Raw genomic sequence first — 12,057 nt, 5'->3', positions numbered from 1 at the left:
CTATGTTTCCTGAAGTCAATGATTATCTCTTTCGTTTTGTTGACATTGAGGGAGAGATTATTGTCATTGCATAAGTTTATCAGATTCTCCATCTCTTTGCTGTACTTCGTCTTGTCAGTGTTTGAGAGCCACAACAGTGGTGTCATCAGCAAATTTGAAAATCAAATCTTCTAGAGACAACCAGGTCTTCCCACATGATGAAGGACTCCCTTCCACCACAAGTTAAAATGCCAGTGGAGGCAGGAAGTGGTGCCTAATGTACACTTAAATGGAGTGATTGGGCTTTGGTGAGGCAGCTCAGTTGGGCCCCTTTCCACTCCTGGCCACATGATATGGCAGCAAAAAGCAGAGTAATTTATGAAATAAAATGAAGGACACTTCAACCTTGGGAGTGGGTGGTCGCTGGTAGATGCTGGTGACAGCTCATCCTCTGGAGTGAAGTTATTGTCTCTGTTGACCGACTCAAACTTGTAGTCAAATCGCACAACTGGGACTCACAGGCTTTATTCCCCACAAGCTGACGAGCACGCAGCACAAAAGATGTGCCAATAATATTCCAGTCAAATTAATGGAAAATTCCTTAAAGTATGGGACAAAATTGGTCACCTAGACAGGGAGACGATAGAGATTTCAGCCTGTCTGCAAAGGCCTGGTAAAAATCCAACCCTGTAAGTCTCCCTAAGTACGTGCACAGAAAGGAGCCATTTAGCTCGATGTTTTGGGGTCCAATCCACCCCTCCTCATCTAATTCTCATTTTCAAAAGTGTTCGTGGAAATATACTTCTGATGATCAACAGGAATAGTGCTCCACCTCCTCCCTCTCAACATTTGCACCTCCCCTGACAGGTGGTGCCGGCTCTGGAGCGGGGTGTTGTGGGATTTGTAGTCCATCCAATCTCCGCTCGGGTCGGCTGAAGAACTACAAATCCCAGAATTCAGCACGCCCCCCAGTCGCCGGACCGTGACGCGAATTTGGTGTCGCGCTGAAGCTGTGGGCCGAAGGTCGCATGAAGGTAGAGAGAGAGGGGGGGAAAAGAAAACGAATTGGGTTCGTAGCGAAAAAAAAAACAAACCGGCAATTAAATATAATTTCAGACGGAAATGTCTGATTTAACGGCGGCCATATCGTTGGGAACGGTGCCCGTTGAAAAGGCTGAGGAGAAGAAGCCTTTGAAACCATGTTGTGCTTGTCCTGAGACCAAGAAAGTCAGGGATGCCTGGTAATGGGAAACTTTTTTGTGCCTCTATTTATATCGGTATTTTCAGCTGCTGTCTTCTAAAAGGGCATCTAGTTCGCGTACTTTCTGACTGGGCGTTCACAAGTCTGATTTGACACGAGGCTTCACCCTCAACCGAATTAGTCCCACTCCTACCTGCTCACTACATCCTCCAGTGGCAATTACACAAATTCAACCTCTCAATGTACACTTGCACTAATAACTGAAAGATTATTAGAAGGGCGGGCGGAAATGTCCGATTTTTTTTTCAGATGATACTCTTTTTGAAGTTTATCACCGAACTGTGGGACGGCAAGAACTTCCTATCCTCATCAACTCAGCCAGCTTACAACGTCAGCCATTACTTCCGCAAAACTGTTGAACAGTTTACGGGGTGCAAGTAATTTGTAACGAAGGGATGTGGGCCCGGTGAGAAACACAGTAAGAAGTCTCTCAACACCAGGTTAAAGTCCAGCAGGTTTATTTGGTAGCAAAAGCCACTAGCTTTCGGAGCGCTCGCTGCTCCTTTGTCAGGTGAGTGGGATTTCAGTTCACAAACAGGGCATATTGGATGCAGGGCAATTCACCTAACCTGCACATCTTGGGACTAGGGGAGGAAACTAGAGCACCTGGAGGAAACCCACGTAGACATAGGGAGAATGTGCAAACTCCACACAGTCAGTGACCAAGCTGCAAATTGAACCCAGGTCCCTGGTGCTGTGAGGCAGCAGTGCTTGCCACTGTGCTGCCCCCTAATTCTAAATGACAATGTGCAAGAACAGATCCAAGAGTCACTTCACTGCATATCAAGCTCACTTCCCTTACAAACCATAAAAAATTGCTATAAATATTATGGATTACATAGCATTAATCTGTTGAATTGTCCCACAAACCTCTTTTTAAAAGTCTGATAAAACTACTGTTTTCATGTCTTAATTACTAAAATCTAGCCTGCTGCTTATTTATAGAGACCATTATGCCCCCATGCTACAAAACAAATTTGGTTCAAGATGAAACCTCAAACCCAAGATTTCCAGATCATTACCTGTGCTGTTATTTTGAGAATTAATTTACACAGACAAGGTCATAATGCAACTAGGGGCATTCATGAGAAGAGTACAATGATAGTGCTGGATTTTGTTTTTAATCAAATGCTTGAATTCTATTTCATGTAGGCTGTACTTCTGAATGCAATATTGTTATGGCCAATAAGAGTAATTTTATTTTCCACTATCCACAGTAAAGTAAGTTTGAAATCACATATTTGTATAATATGGCTAGTCCCACCAGGCCTCTTTAACAAAAAATACATTCCTCTTTGACTGAAGGGCAAGGCTAGTAGAAGTAGGGAACCCTGGATGACTTGGGATTGAGGCCCTGGTCAAGAAGAAGAAGGAGGCACATGACATGGTAGGCAGCTGGGATCAAGTGGATCCCTTGAACAGTATAGAGAATGTAGGAGTGGAGTTAAGGGAAAATTAGGATGATAAAAAGGGGACACGAGAAAGCTTTGGTAGATAAGGCAAAGGAGAATCCAAAGAGCTCCTACAAATACATAAAGGACAAAGGAGTAACTTGGGAGAATGTGGGGCCTCTTAAGGATCAACAAGGTCATCTGTACGCAGATCCACAAAAGATGGATGAGACCCTAAATGAATATTTCTCATCAGTATTTATTGTTGAGAAAAATATGGATGTTAGGGAACTTGGGGAAATAGTTATGTCTCAGGAGTGTACCTATAATAGCGAAGGAAGTGCTGGAAGTCTTAAAGCGCATCAAGGTAGTTAAATCCCTGGGACCTGATGAAGTGTATCCCAGGACATTGTGGGAGGCTAGGGAGGAAATTGTGGGTCCCCTAGCAGAGATATTTGAATCAACAACAGCACAGGTGAGGTGCCTGAAGATTGGAGGATGGCAAATGTTATGCCTTTGTTTAAAAAGGGCTGCAGGGAAAAGCCTGGGAACAACAGGCCAGTGAGCCTCACATCTGTAGTGGATAAGTTGTTAGAAAGTATTCTGAGAGACAGGACCTCCAGGCATTTAGAAATGCAAGGACTGATTAGAGACAGCATGGCTTTGTGAGTGGAAAATCATGTCTTGTGAATTTGAGCTTTTTGAAGGCGTGACCAAGAAGGTCAAGGAGGGTAGTGCAGTTGATGTTGTGTCCATGGACTTTAGCAAGGCATTTGACAAGCTATCGCATGGTAGGTTGTTGCATAAGATTAAAACTTTCAGGATCCAGGGTGAGATAGGGAAATGGATACAAAATTAGCTTGATGACAACTCGGAGGATGGTGGTAGAGGTTTTTTCCAAACTGGAGGCCTGTGACCAGTTGTGTGCCTCAGGGATCAGTGCTGGATCCACTGTTATTTGTCATTTATATTAATGATTTGTATGAGAATTTAGTAGGCATGGTTAGTAAGTTTGCAGATGACACCAAGATTGGTGGCATTGTGGACAGTGAAGAAGGTTTTCTTAAATTGCAATGGGATCTGCCACTGGGCAGATGAATGATATATGGAGTTTAATTTAGATAAATGCAAGGTGATGCATTTTGGTAGATCGAACCAGGGAGGGACTTACTCAGTTAATGGTAGGCACTGGGGAGACTTGTAGAACAAAGGTGTTGGGGTACATGTTCATAGCTCCTTGAAAGTGGAGTCACAGGTGGACAGTGATGAAGAAGGCATTTGGCATGCTTGGTTCCATTGTTCAAAACATTAAATACAGGAGTTGGGATGTCTTGTTGAAGTTGTACAAGATATTGGAAAGGCCACACTTGGAATAGTGTGTACAGTTCTGGTCATCCTATTATAGAAATCATATTATTAAACTAGAAAGAGTGCAGAAAAGATTTACTAGGATGCTACCAGGACTTGATGGTTTGAGGTATGAGGAGAAGCTGGATAGACTGGGATTTTTTCCCTGGCGCATAGGAAGCTTAGGAGTGATCTTATAGAGGTCGATAAAATAACGAGGAGCGTAGATCAGCTAGATAGTCAATATCTTTTCCCAAAGGTAGGGGAGTCTAAAACTAGAGGACATAGATTTAAGGTGAGAGGGGTGAGATACAAATGGGTCCAAAGGAGCAACTTTTTCACATAGGGCAGTGAGTGTCTGGAACAAGCTGCCAGAGGTAGTGGTAGAGGCAGGTACAATTTTTGTCTTTTAAAAAGTGTTTAGACAGTTACGTGGTGAGATGGGTATAGTGGGATGTGGGCCAAACATGAGCAATTGGGACTTAGTCGTTTTATAAAAAGGGGTGGGGAGGGCGGGGACACAGACAAATTGGGCTGAAGGGCCTGTTTCCATGCTGTAAACTTCTGTGATTCTATGACTTCATACCAAACCCAGAAAAACAGGAATAGAGTCTAAAGTAATGGACTGAATATTTACATATGCAATCATCAACAAAAATTCTTGTTTACTCTGATGACTGCTCTATCATAGAGTCATAGAATACTACAATGCAAAAGGAGACCATTCAGCCCATCAAGTCTGCACCAACCACAATACCACCCAACCCTACTCCCATACTCCCCCGCATTTACCCTAGCTAGTTCCCCCTGACGCCAAGGGACAATTTAGCCTGGCCAATCCACCTAACCCGCACATTTTTGGAGTGGGAGGAAACCGGAGCACCTGGTGGAAACCCATGCAGACATGGGGAGAACATGCAAACTTCACACAAACATTGATTTAAACTGGGAAGTGAACCTGGGTCCCTGGCGCTGAGGCAGCAGTGCTAACTGCCAAGCCACCGTGCTGCCCTATCTATGACTAAGCCTCTATTTCATGTTTACAGTGCTCAGCATTTAAACAATTTTTCCCTCCTTCAAAAGAATCCAGAAGTATTTCCTAAAGAGTGATTGTACATAATTATTTCTCAAAAACAAACAACTTTATTGAGAAATGTCCATTGAATCTACTCAAAAGTATATGTGTGCTACACAAAATAATATTTATGGTAGCAAAAGCAGCAAGTTGATAAACATTTTTAAGAACATAAGAACATAAGAAATAGGAGCAGGAGTAGGCCATCTAGCCCTTCGAGCCTGCCCCGCCATTCAATAAGATCATGGCTGATCTGTCGTGGCTCAGTTCCACTTTCCCGCCCTCTCCCCATAACCCTTAATCCCTTCTCTTATCAAAAACCCATCAACCCGCTTCTTAAAAATATTTAGCGAGGCAGCCTCCACCACTTCAACGGGCAGAGAATTCCAGAGATTCACCACCCTTTGAGTGAAGAAGTTCCTCCTCAACTCCGTTCTAAACCGCCTCCCCTTTATCTTGAGGCTGTGCCCCCTAGTCCTACTGTCTTTTTTGAGCGGGAAGAGTCTCTCCACCTCTATCCTATCCATCCCATTCATCATCTTATACGTCTCAATGAGATCTCCCCTCATTCTTCTAAACTCTAACGAGTACAAGCCTAGTTTATTCAGCCTCTCCTCATAGCTCAATCCCCTCAACTCCGGTATCAGCCTAGTAAACCTCCTCTGCACTCCCTCCAGGGCCAAAATATCCTTGCGCAGGTGCGGCGCCCAAAACTGCACACAGTACTCCAGCTGCGTCCTCACCAATGCCCTATACAGCTGCAGCAAGACCTCCCTACTTTTATATTCAATCCCCCTCGCTATGAAGGCCAGCATCCCATTCGCCTTCCTGACCACCTGCTGCACCTGCAAGCTGGGTTTTTGCGATTCATGCACAAGGACCCCGAGGTCCCTCTGCACCGTCGCCTGCTGCAGTTTTTCGCCACGTAAGTAATAGTCCTTCCTACCATTCTTCCTACCAAAGTGGACCACCTCACACTTGCCAACATTAAATTCCATTTGCCATTTCCTGGCCCATTCGCCCAGCCTATCTAGATCCTTCTGCAGACTCTCCACACCCTCCGCACAATTTGCCGTTCCCCCAATCTTGGTGTCATCAGCAAATTTCGACACCCTGCACTCGGTTCCCTCCTCCAGATCATCTATATAAATGGTAAATAGCTGAGGCCCCAGCACCGACCCCTGGGGCACCCCACTAGTCACCATTTTTGGTTGCTCACAGTACATATTTTGTGTTCTAATAATCTGAATCAATCTTCTTATCATTAATTCTGTTCACAGTATTATTGAAAAAGGGGAGGAGAACTGCAAAGACTTGATTGAAGCTCATAAAGAGTGCATGAGGGCATTGGGATTTAAGATCTGATGAGGTGGTGTTTTGGAGGTGTGTGGTGAGTATTATTAGTCCTTGCCTTTTTAGCACCTTTTTCTTAGTGTTATTTGTCTAAATCAATCAATTTATGGTGATTTATGTGAATAATTAATGATTGTAGACATGTTTGAGAATATGAATAATAATTTGAATTATTTTTCCCTTGGAAATAGACATAGGATATAAATAAAACTATTTTTCCCTTAGAAATAGGCACAGGATATTTTAACATTAATGCTAAAATATTTCCAAATTTGGACCATGCAGTATGTATTCAGTTTTATTATGGTTTCAATATTTAACTAGATCTTTGTTTTTAAAAGCCAAATAAGAGTGTGCTACTTTTAACAAATTTAGCAAATTCACAAATTTGATTTGAGTTTTTTGAAGGGATAACCAAGAAGGTCGATGAGGGTAGTGCGGTTGATGGTATCAGTGTGGACTTTAGCAAGGCTTTTGACAAGGTACCATATGGTATGTTGTTGCATAAGATAAAATCTCATGAGATCCAGGGTGAGGTAGCCAAATGGGTACAAAAGTGGTTTGATGGCAGCAGACTGAGGATGGTTGTAGAGGGTTGTTTTTTAAGCTGGAGGCCTCTGACCAGCAACGTGCGTCAGGGATCGGTGTTGGGTCCACTGTTTTTTCTCACTTATGTTAATGATCTGGGTAAGAATTTAGTAGGCATCGTCAGTAAGTTTGTAAATGACACCAAGATTGATGGCATAGTGAACAGGTGAAGAAGGTTATCTCAAATTGCAATGGGATCTTGACCAATTGGGCCAGTGGGCTGACGAATGACAGATGGAGTTTAATTTAGATAAATGCGAGGTGCTGCTTTTTGATCGATTGAACCAGTGCAGGACTTACTCAGTTAATGGTAGGGCGTTGGGGAGATTTATAGAGCAAAGAGGTCTTGGAATACATGTTCGTAACTCCTTGAAAGTGGAGTCACACGTAGACAGGGTGGTGAAGATGGCATTCAGCATGCTTGGTTTCATTGGTTAAACATTGAATACAGGAGTTGGGATATCTTGTTGAAGTTGTACAAGACATTGGTAAGGCCACACTGGGAATAGTGTGTACAGCTCTGGTCACCCTATTATAGAAAGTGTCGAGGAAATTTCTAGCTCAGAATAACTCAGGCAGAGACGTTCAGAGTCAGGCATCAGGAGAGTTTATTGTCGTGATATTACGGAGAGTACACCTCAGTCAACACCGAGAGAACTCTGAATTTTTGAACAAACCCGCGCTATTTTTATACAGTGAAATAAACAACTCTGCAAGCAGGTTACAATACTCCCTGTTATCCTTACTATCTCTATTACCCCTTTAATCATTGTCCCATGAATTAAAACTATGGTCCTAGGACTTACCTATTGTGTCCTTGGTCTAAATCATCCTATAGTCCCTGTCCCTTGTGATTTACCGTAACTAGATAGGGGAGAAGAATGGTGGTTTATTTTTCTATCCTCCTAAAGGCAGATGGCCCGTTATCTGGCCTTTAGACCTTGAGTGTCTGCTAGGCCCTGTTTTTCTAACCCTGCCTGCTTCAGCTAGTTTCTTGATTTTCGGTATAATGGTGAGTATATAGTGAATCATTAACCCTTTAGCTACTGCTGCAGCTTTAGCCCCTACTATGGTAAGTCCGTTTAAAACAGACTTACTTTTCTATGCAACCTAATTGCTTATATGAATCTAATTTCTTCTACAGAAAGGATATTTTAAACTGGAAAGAGTGCAGAAAAGATTTACTAGGATGCCACCAGGACTTGGATGGTTTGAATTATAAGGAGAGGTTAGATAAACTGGGACTTTTTTCCCTGGAGCATAGGAAGCTTAGGGGTGATCTTATAGAGGTCTATAAAATAATGAGGGGCACAGATCAGCTAGATAGTCAATATTTTTTCTCAAAGGGTGGGGAGTCTAAAACTAGAGGGCATAGGTTTAAGGTGAGAGGAGAGAGATACAAAAGTGTCCAGAGGGGCAATTTTTTCACACAGGGTGGTGAGTTATCAGGAACAAACTGCCAGAGATAGTGGTAGAGGCAGGTACAATTTTGTCTTTTTAAAAAGCGATTAGACAGTTGCATGGGTAAAATGAGTATAGAGGGATATGGGCCAAAAGCGGGCAATTGGGACGAGCTTAGTCGTTTTTTTTAAAAAAAAAAGGCGACATGGACAAGTTCAGCTGAAGGGCCTGTTTCCAGCTGTAAATCTCTATGACTCCAGAACAGGAGTCTTGACAAACATTTGCATATGGATATATTTTATAATTTTTACTTGTTTTGGGTATACTATCCAAAGAACCAAAGCTAGCTCAGGTCTCGTAGCTTCCTATCTCACTTTGTCATCGATTCTTTGTCCAAATAAATGGAGTGAGAGAAAAGAAGCCAGCCAGCCAATCTAGGGGTGTGGATGTTGAAGAACATAACTATTAGACTTTAATGTGCAGTTAAGTTTTATGTAGTCATATAAGTTTACCTTAAATGGATTGAAATATTTAGTAATCAGCTCTTGTTATCTTAAAATTGAAATTCAATTTCATTTTGATGCAGTTTGTTTTTTCAAAGCGTTGATTCTCTTGACCTCTTTCTCATTGCACACCTTATCTCTCAAGTAACAATAATTCTGTCTTGGCTACTTATAGACAAGGGGACGGGATATCTTGGAGTCATAGTGTGTGTTACAGTCAGAGAGAAACTTAATTTTTCACAACCACAGTAATACTTTGACAAAATAAGAAACATAACTTGCTTTCCAATTCTCTGGGTGCTCTTGACATCCATTGTATGTTGGCTTTTCTTTTAAAGTGCAGGCTATGATCTTATCAATGACCTGAACATGCTAACAGTTTTACAATATGTCCATTATGTTTAAAATGCAATATATCTTCAACCTTTAATATTTGTGAATCTTCCACTAACTGTGCTTGAAATCTGATGTAAGTAGAGAACTATTTTATTGATTGAATTTTTGGCTACAGCCTTACCCAGTATCCAGGTGTTGGCCCTTACAAGGATCAGCACAATAACCAGATTGTTCTTCACTTGGAAACAAATGAAATTAGTTAGTTTGATGGAACACTGACCTGGCCAATTTAAATTGTATGAATTTAGTATCTACAGGAATGTTGGGATAATTTATACTAGGTAAACATATTTTTGTGATTTAACCACAATATAACTGTCTGAAAATAATGCATTTTTTTTCACTAAACAGGACTGTGTCTTGGATTAAATTAATGTGTGCTGTGCTGCCTGAAATTGAATGAAGATGAGTTGTATGTGGATGCATTGCTACACAAATGAACTGTTACACCAGAAGCTGGAACTGAAAACTCATCTTCAGTGATTTGTTCCAAAGATTAGTCAGATCGTCACTGTTGTTGCTGCTTTTTCTTGTCCAGTTATATACAATCAAAGATACTAGAAAATTTGTATGATTTATCCTTTAATAAAAGTTTGAAAATGTCATCTGATCCTACTTTATTTTGTATAGGGTTGGTAAACCTTCCATTTATTAATACATGATTCTCTTTTCAAGTTGCATACTCTGTCATAAGCTTGTATTAGAATTCAGCATTCTGCAGAAACACTACCTACACAGTAGAAATAGTTCTGTAGCTGGGTTTACAACTGGATGGTTATTAAACTAGATACTTGTACTGCATGAAAGAATGTTCCAGAAGTCAGTTTGTCACATCATTAACAGAACTACATTATCTCTTGAGGCACATTGCAGTAGTTCCAAAGTTGAAACTTCCTTCTCTTTGCCTTGAAGTTTTATCTTTGCTGAAGATCGTCCTTACTATTCCATTATCTGCAAACCAGATGATGAATATTTTAATAGAAAAAGCTATAAATTTGGCTGTTTTTCTTTAAAATACAATACTGGTGGAGCAATCTAGGATGTCTTGTATTCAATCATACCACAGCACAGTACTGAGGTTAGTAAGAGTTGGCTTTGCACCAGTTGCAGTTGGTGTGCCTTTGAGAATACCTCAAGATAGTTTTACAACAAATTACAAACTTCCAGTTCCATTAGATACATAAACCAGCTGGTATAACTGCCTGTTTTTCCAACTAAATAAGTTTGTTTTATCTAAACTTTTTCTCAAGTTGCACAACTGGGAAAAGAGCTGAGAATGGGACCAACTGATTGCTCTTTGAAAGAGCCAGAATTTGAGGGGGTGAATGACCTTTTTTGGTGCTGCCCTAGTCCATGACTGAGGCTCAAGCCACTTGTTTTTGTTTTGTTAAGGTGTGAGATTATGTCCATTTTACTTGGTATCCGAATCCAGACTAGTAGGTGATTTACTTGTGTTTTTGAAAGATATTTTCCTCCTATTTTGCCATATGATGCTCTTGTTTGTGGCAACTTTATTACAAATGAATACTTGATAAGAATAGTTATTTGACATTTAATCAGCTTTAATTGAGGGCCAAAGACTAAATATTAAATAGCTAAGATAATACATTGCTGATGCAAAGTTCAATTCAAAAGGTTTTCTAGCTTCCAGACTGGATTTCAGATAGTGTCAAACTGTCTGTCTGTCAACTTGCAGAATTACAAATATAACTTGGTCAAACCTGTGAACCTCATCATAAGTCTTCCACTGTGCCTCCTAAACTAAGCAAATACGTTTGGAGCATAGGATACTTCTAAAGATCAATTCCTATGGTTTAAATCTGATTGAGAAGAGCTGCATTTAAATATTAGACATAAGCTAACAATGCAAGTTTACTCAAAAGAAAATCCCAAGGTGACCTTGTACCAAAAGATTGATGAACTGAAACAGGCAGGAAAACCATGTTTTGTGAGGCATATCTTGTGAGTTTTAACTAGCCATAAACCATTTTTCAGGTTAAATTTCACAAATCTCTCCATATTCATCCTGGAACATCTGCATTTAATACCATAGCCACCCTTATTGGATGCATCAGGACTCTGGAAATCATACTGATAATTGTGACTGCACCTTTGTTTATTCTGTAAGATAGTTCAATGAAAAATACCTGATTGCAAAGAATTTGAATTTGTTATTAACTGTAATAAAATAAATTTGAGACTGATTTGACAGACCAACCTGAGAGGACGTGGAATTTTGTACCTTGAGGTGTCAAGGTCCACTTCAAACAGAGACATGTAAAAGAATGATATGGAAAAAAAGCTGGACTAATTTCCTGGGATTATAAGGCTATTAACTTCATCTTATCAGACATCTAATACTCCCATCCTTGTTACTTTATATCTCTGGATGTTAAAAAGCTCTGAAATGAATACAAAATATGACTATTTCTCTTCTGGAAATACACTGGGAAAATGGGTTTAAAACTGACTAACGTCCAGTGAGTGACAGAAGCAAGAGCAACAATAGGCTCTCTTTCTGGGACAAGCCAACAAGTGTCTCCATACATCTGCAAATCTGTCAGTCAGTGCTACTGCAAATCATTCAACAACTGCAATGTACTATTATCTAAGCTTCACAGCCAAGCCAAGGATTGATTTGCGTCTTATTTGGACTCTGATCATTTCTGACATGTATGTGTTGTGTCTTTGCTATTTTTTCTTGCGTTTAATAACTAATAAACTTTTTCTTTTGACCTGAAAGCATTCATAACTTGGTTCTTT

The 12,057-nt window shown here is 40.6% G+C and overlaps 1 protein-coding gene across 2 annotated transcripts; it reads left to right on the top strand.

Annotated features, from left to right (window-relative positions):
* Nucleotides 1–982: 982 nt before the first annotated feature.
* Nucleotides 983–9,899, top strand: cox17 (cytochrome c oxidase copper chaperone COX17). Of its 2 annotated transcripts, none has more exons than XM_080203442.1 (3): nucleotides 983–1,220; nucleotides 6,334–6,436; nucleotides 9,646–9,899. In XM_080203442.1, the coding sequence occupies exons 1-2, from the start codon at nucleotides 1,102–1,104 to the stop codon at nucleotides 6,416–6,418; spliced, it is 204 nt and encodes a 67-aa protein (XP_080059568.1). In that variant the 5' UTR covers nucleotides 983–1,101; the 3' UTR covers nucleotides 6,419–6,436; nucleotides 9,646–9,899. The 2 variants fall into 2 exon arrangements, with proteins under 2 accessions (XP_080059568.1, XP_080059567.1); XM_080203441.1 differs by having other exon boundaries at nucleotides 989–1,220; nucleotides 6,334–6,443.
* The last annotated feature ends 2,158 nt before the right edge of the window (nucleotides 9,900–12,057 follow it).

The sequence above is a fragment of the Carcharhinus amblyrhynchos genome, chromosome 15 (assembly GCF_965287045.1).
Source record: "Carcharhinus amblyrhynchos chromosome 15, sCarAmb.v2.hapA, whole genome shotgun sequence".
Taxonomy (NCBI): Eukaryota; Metazoa; Chordata; class Chondrichthyes; order Carcharhiniformes; family Carcharhinidae; genus Carcharhinus; species Carcharhinus amblyrhynchos.
Note: the sequence above shows the minus strand (reverse complement) of the source record. Positions and strands in the feature narration are given on the sequence as shown.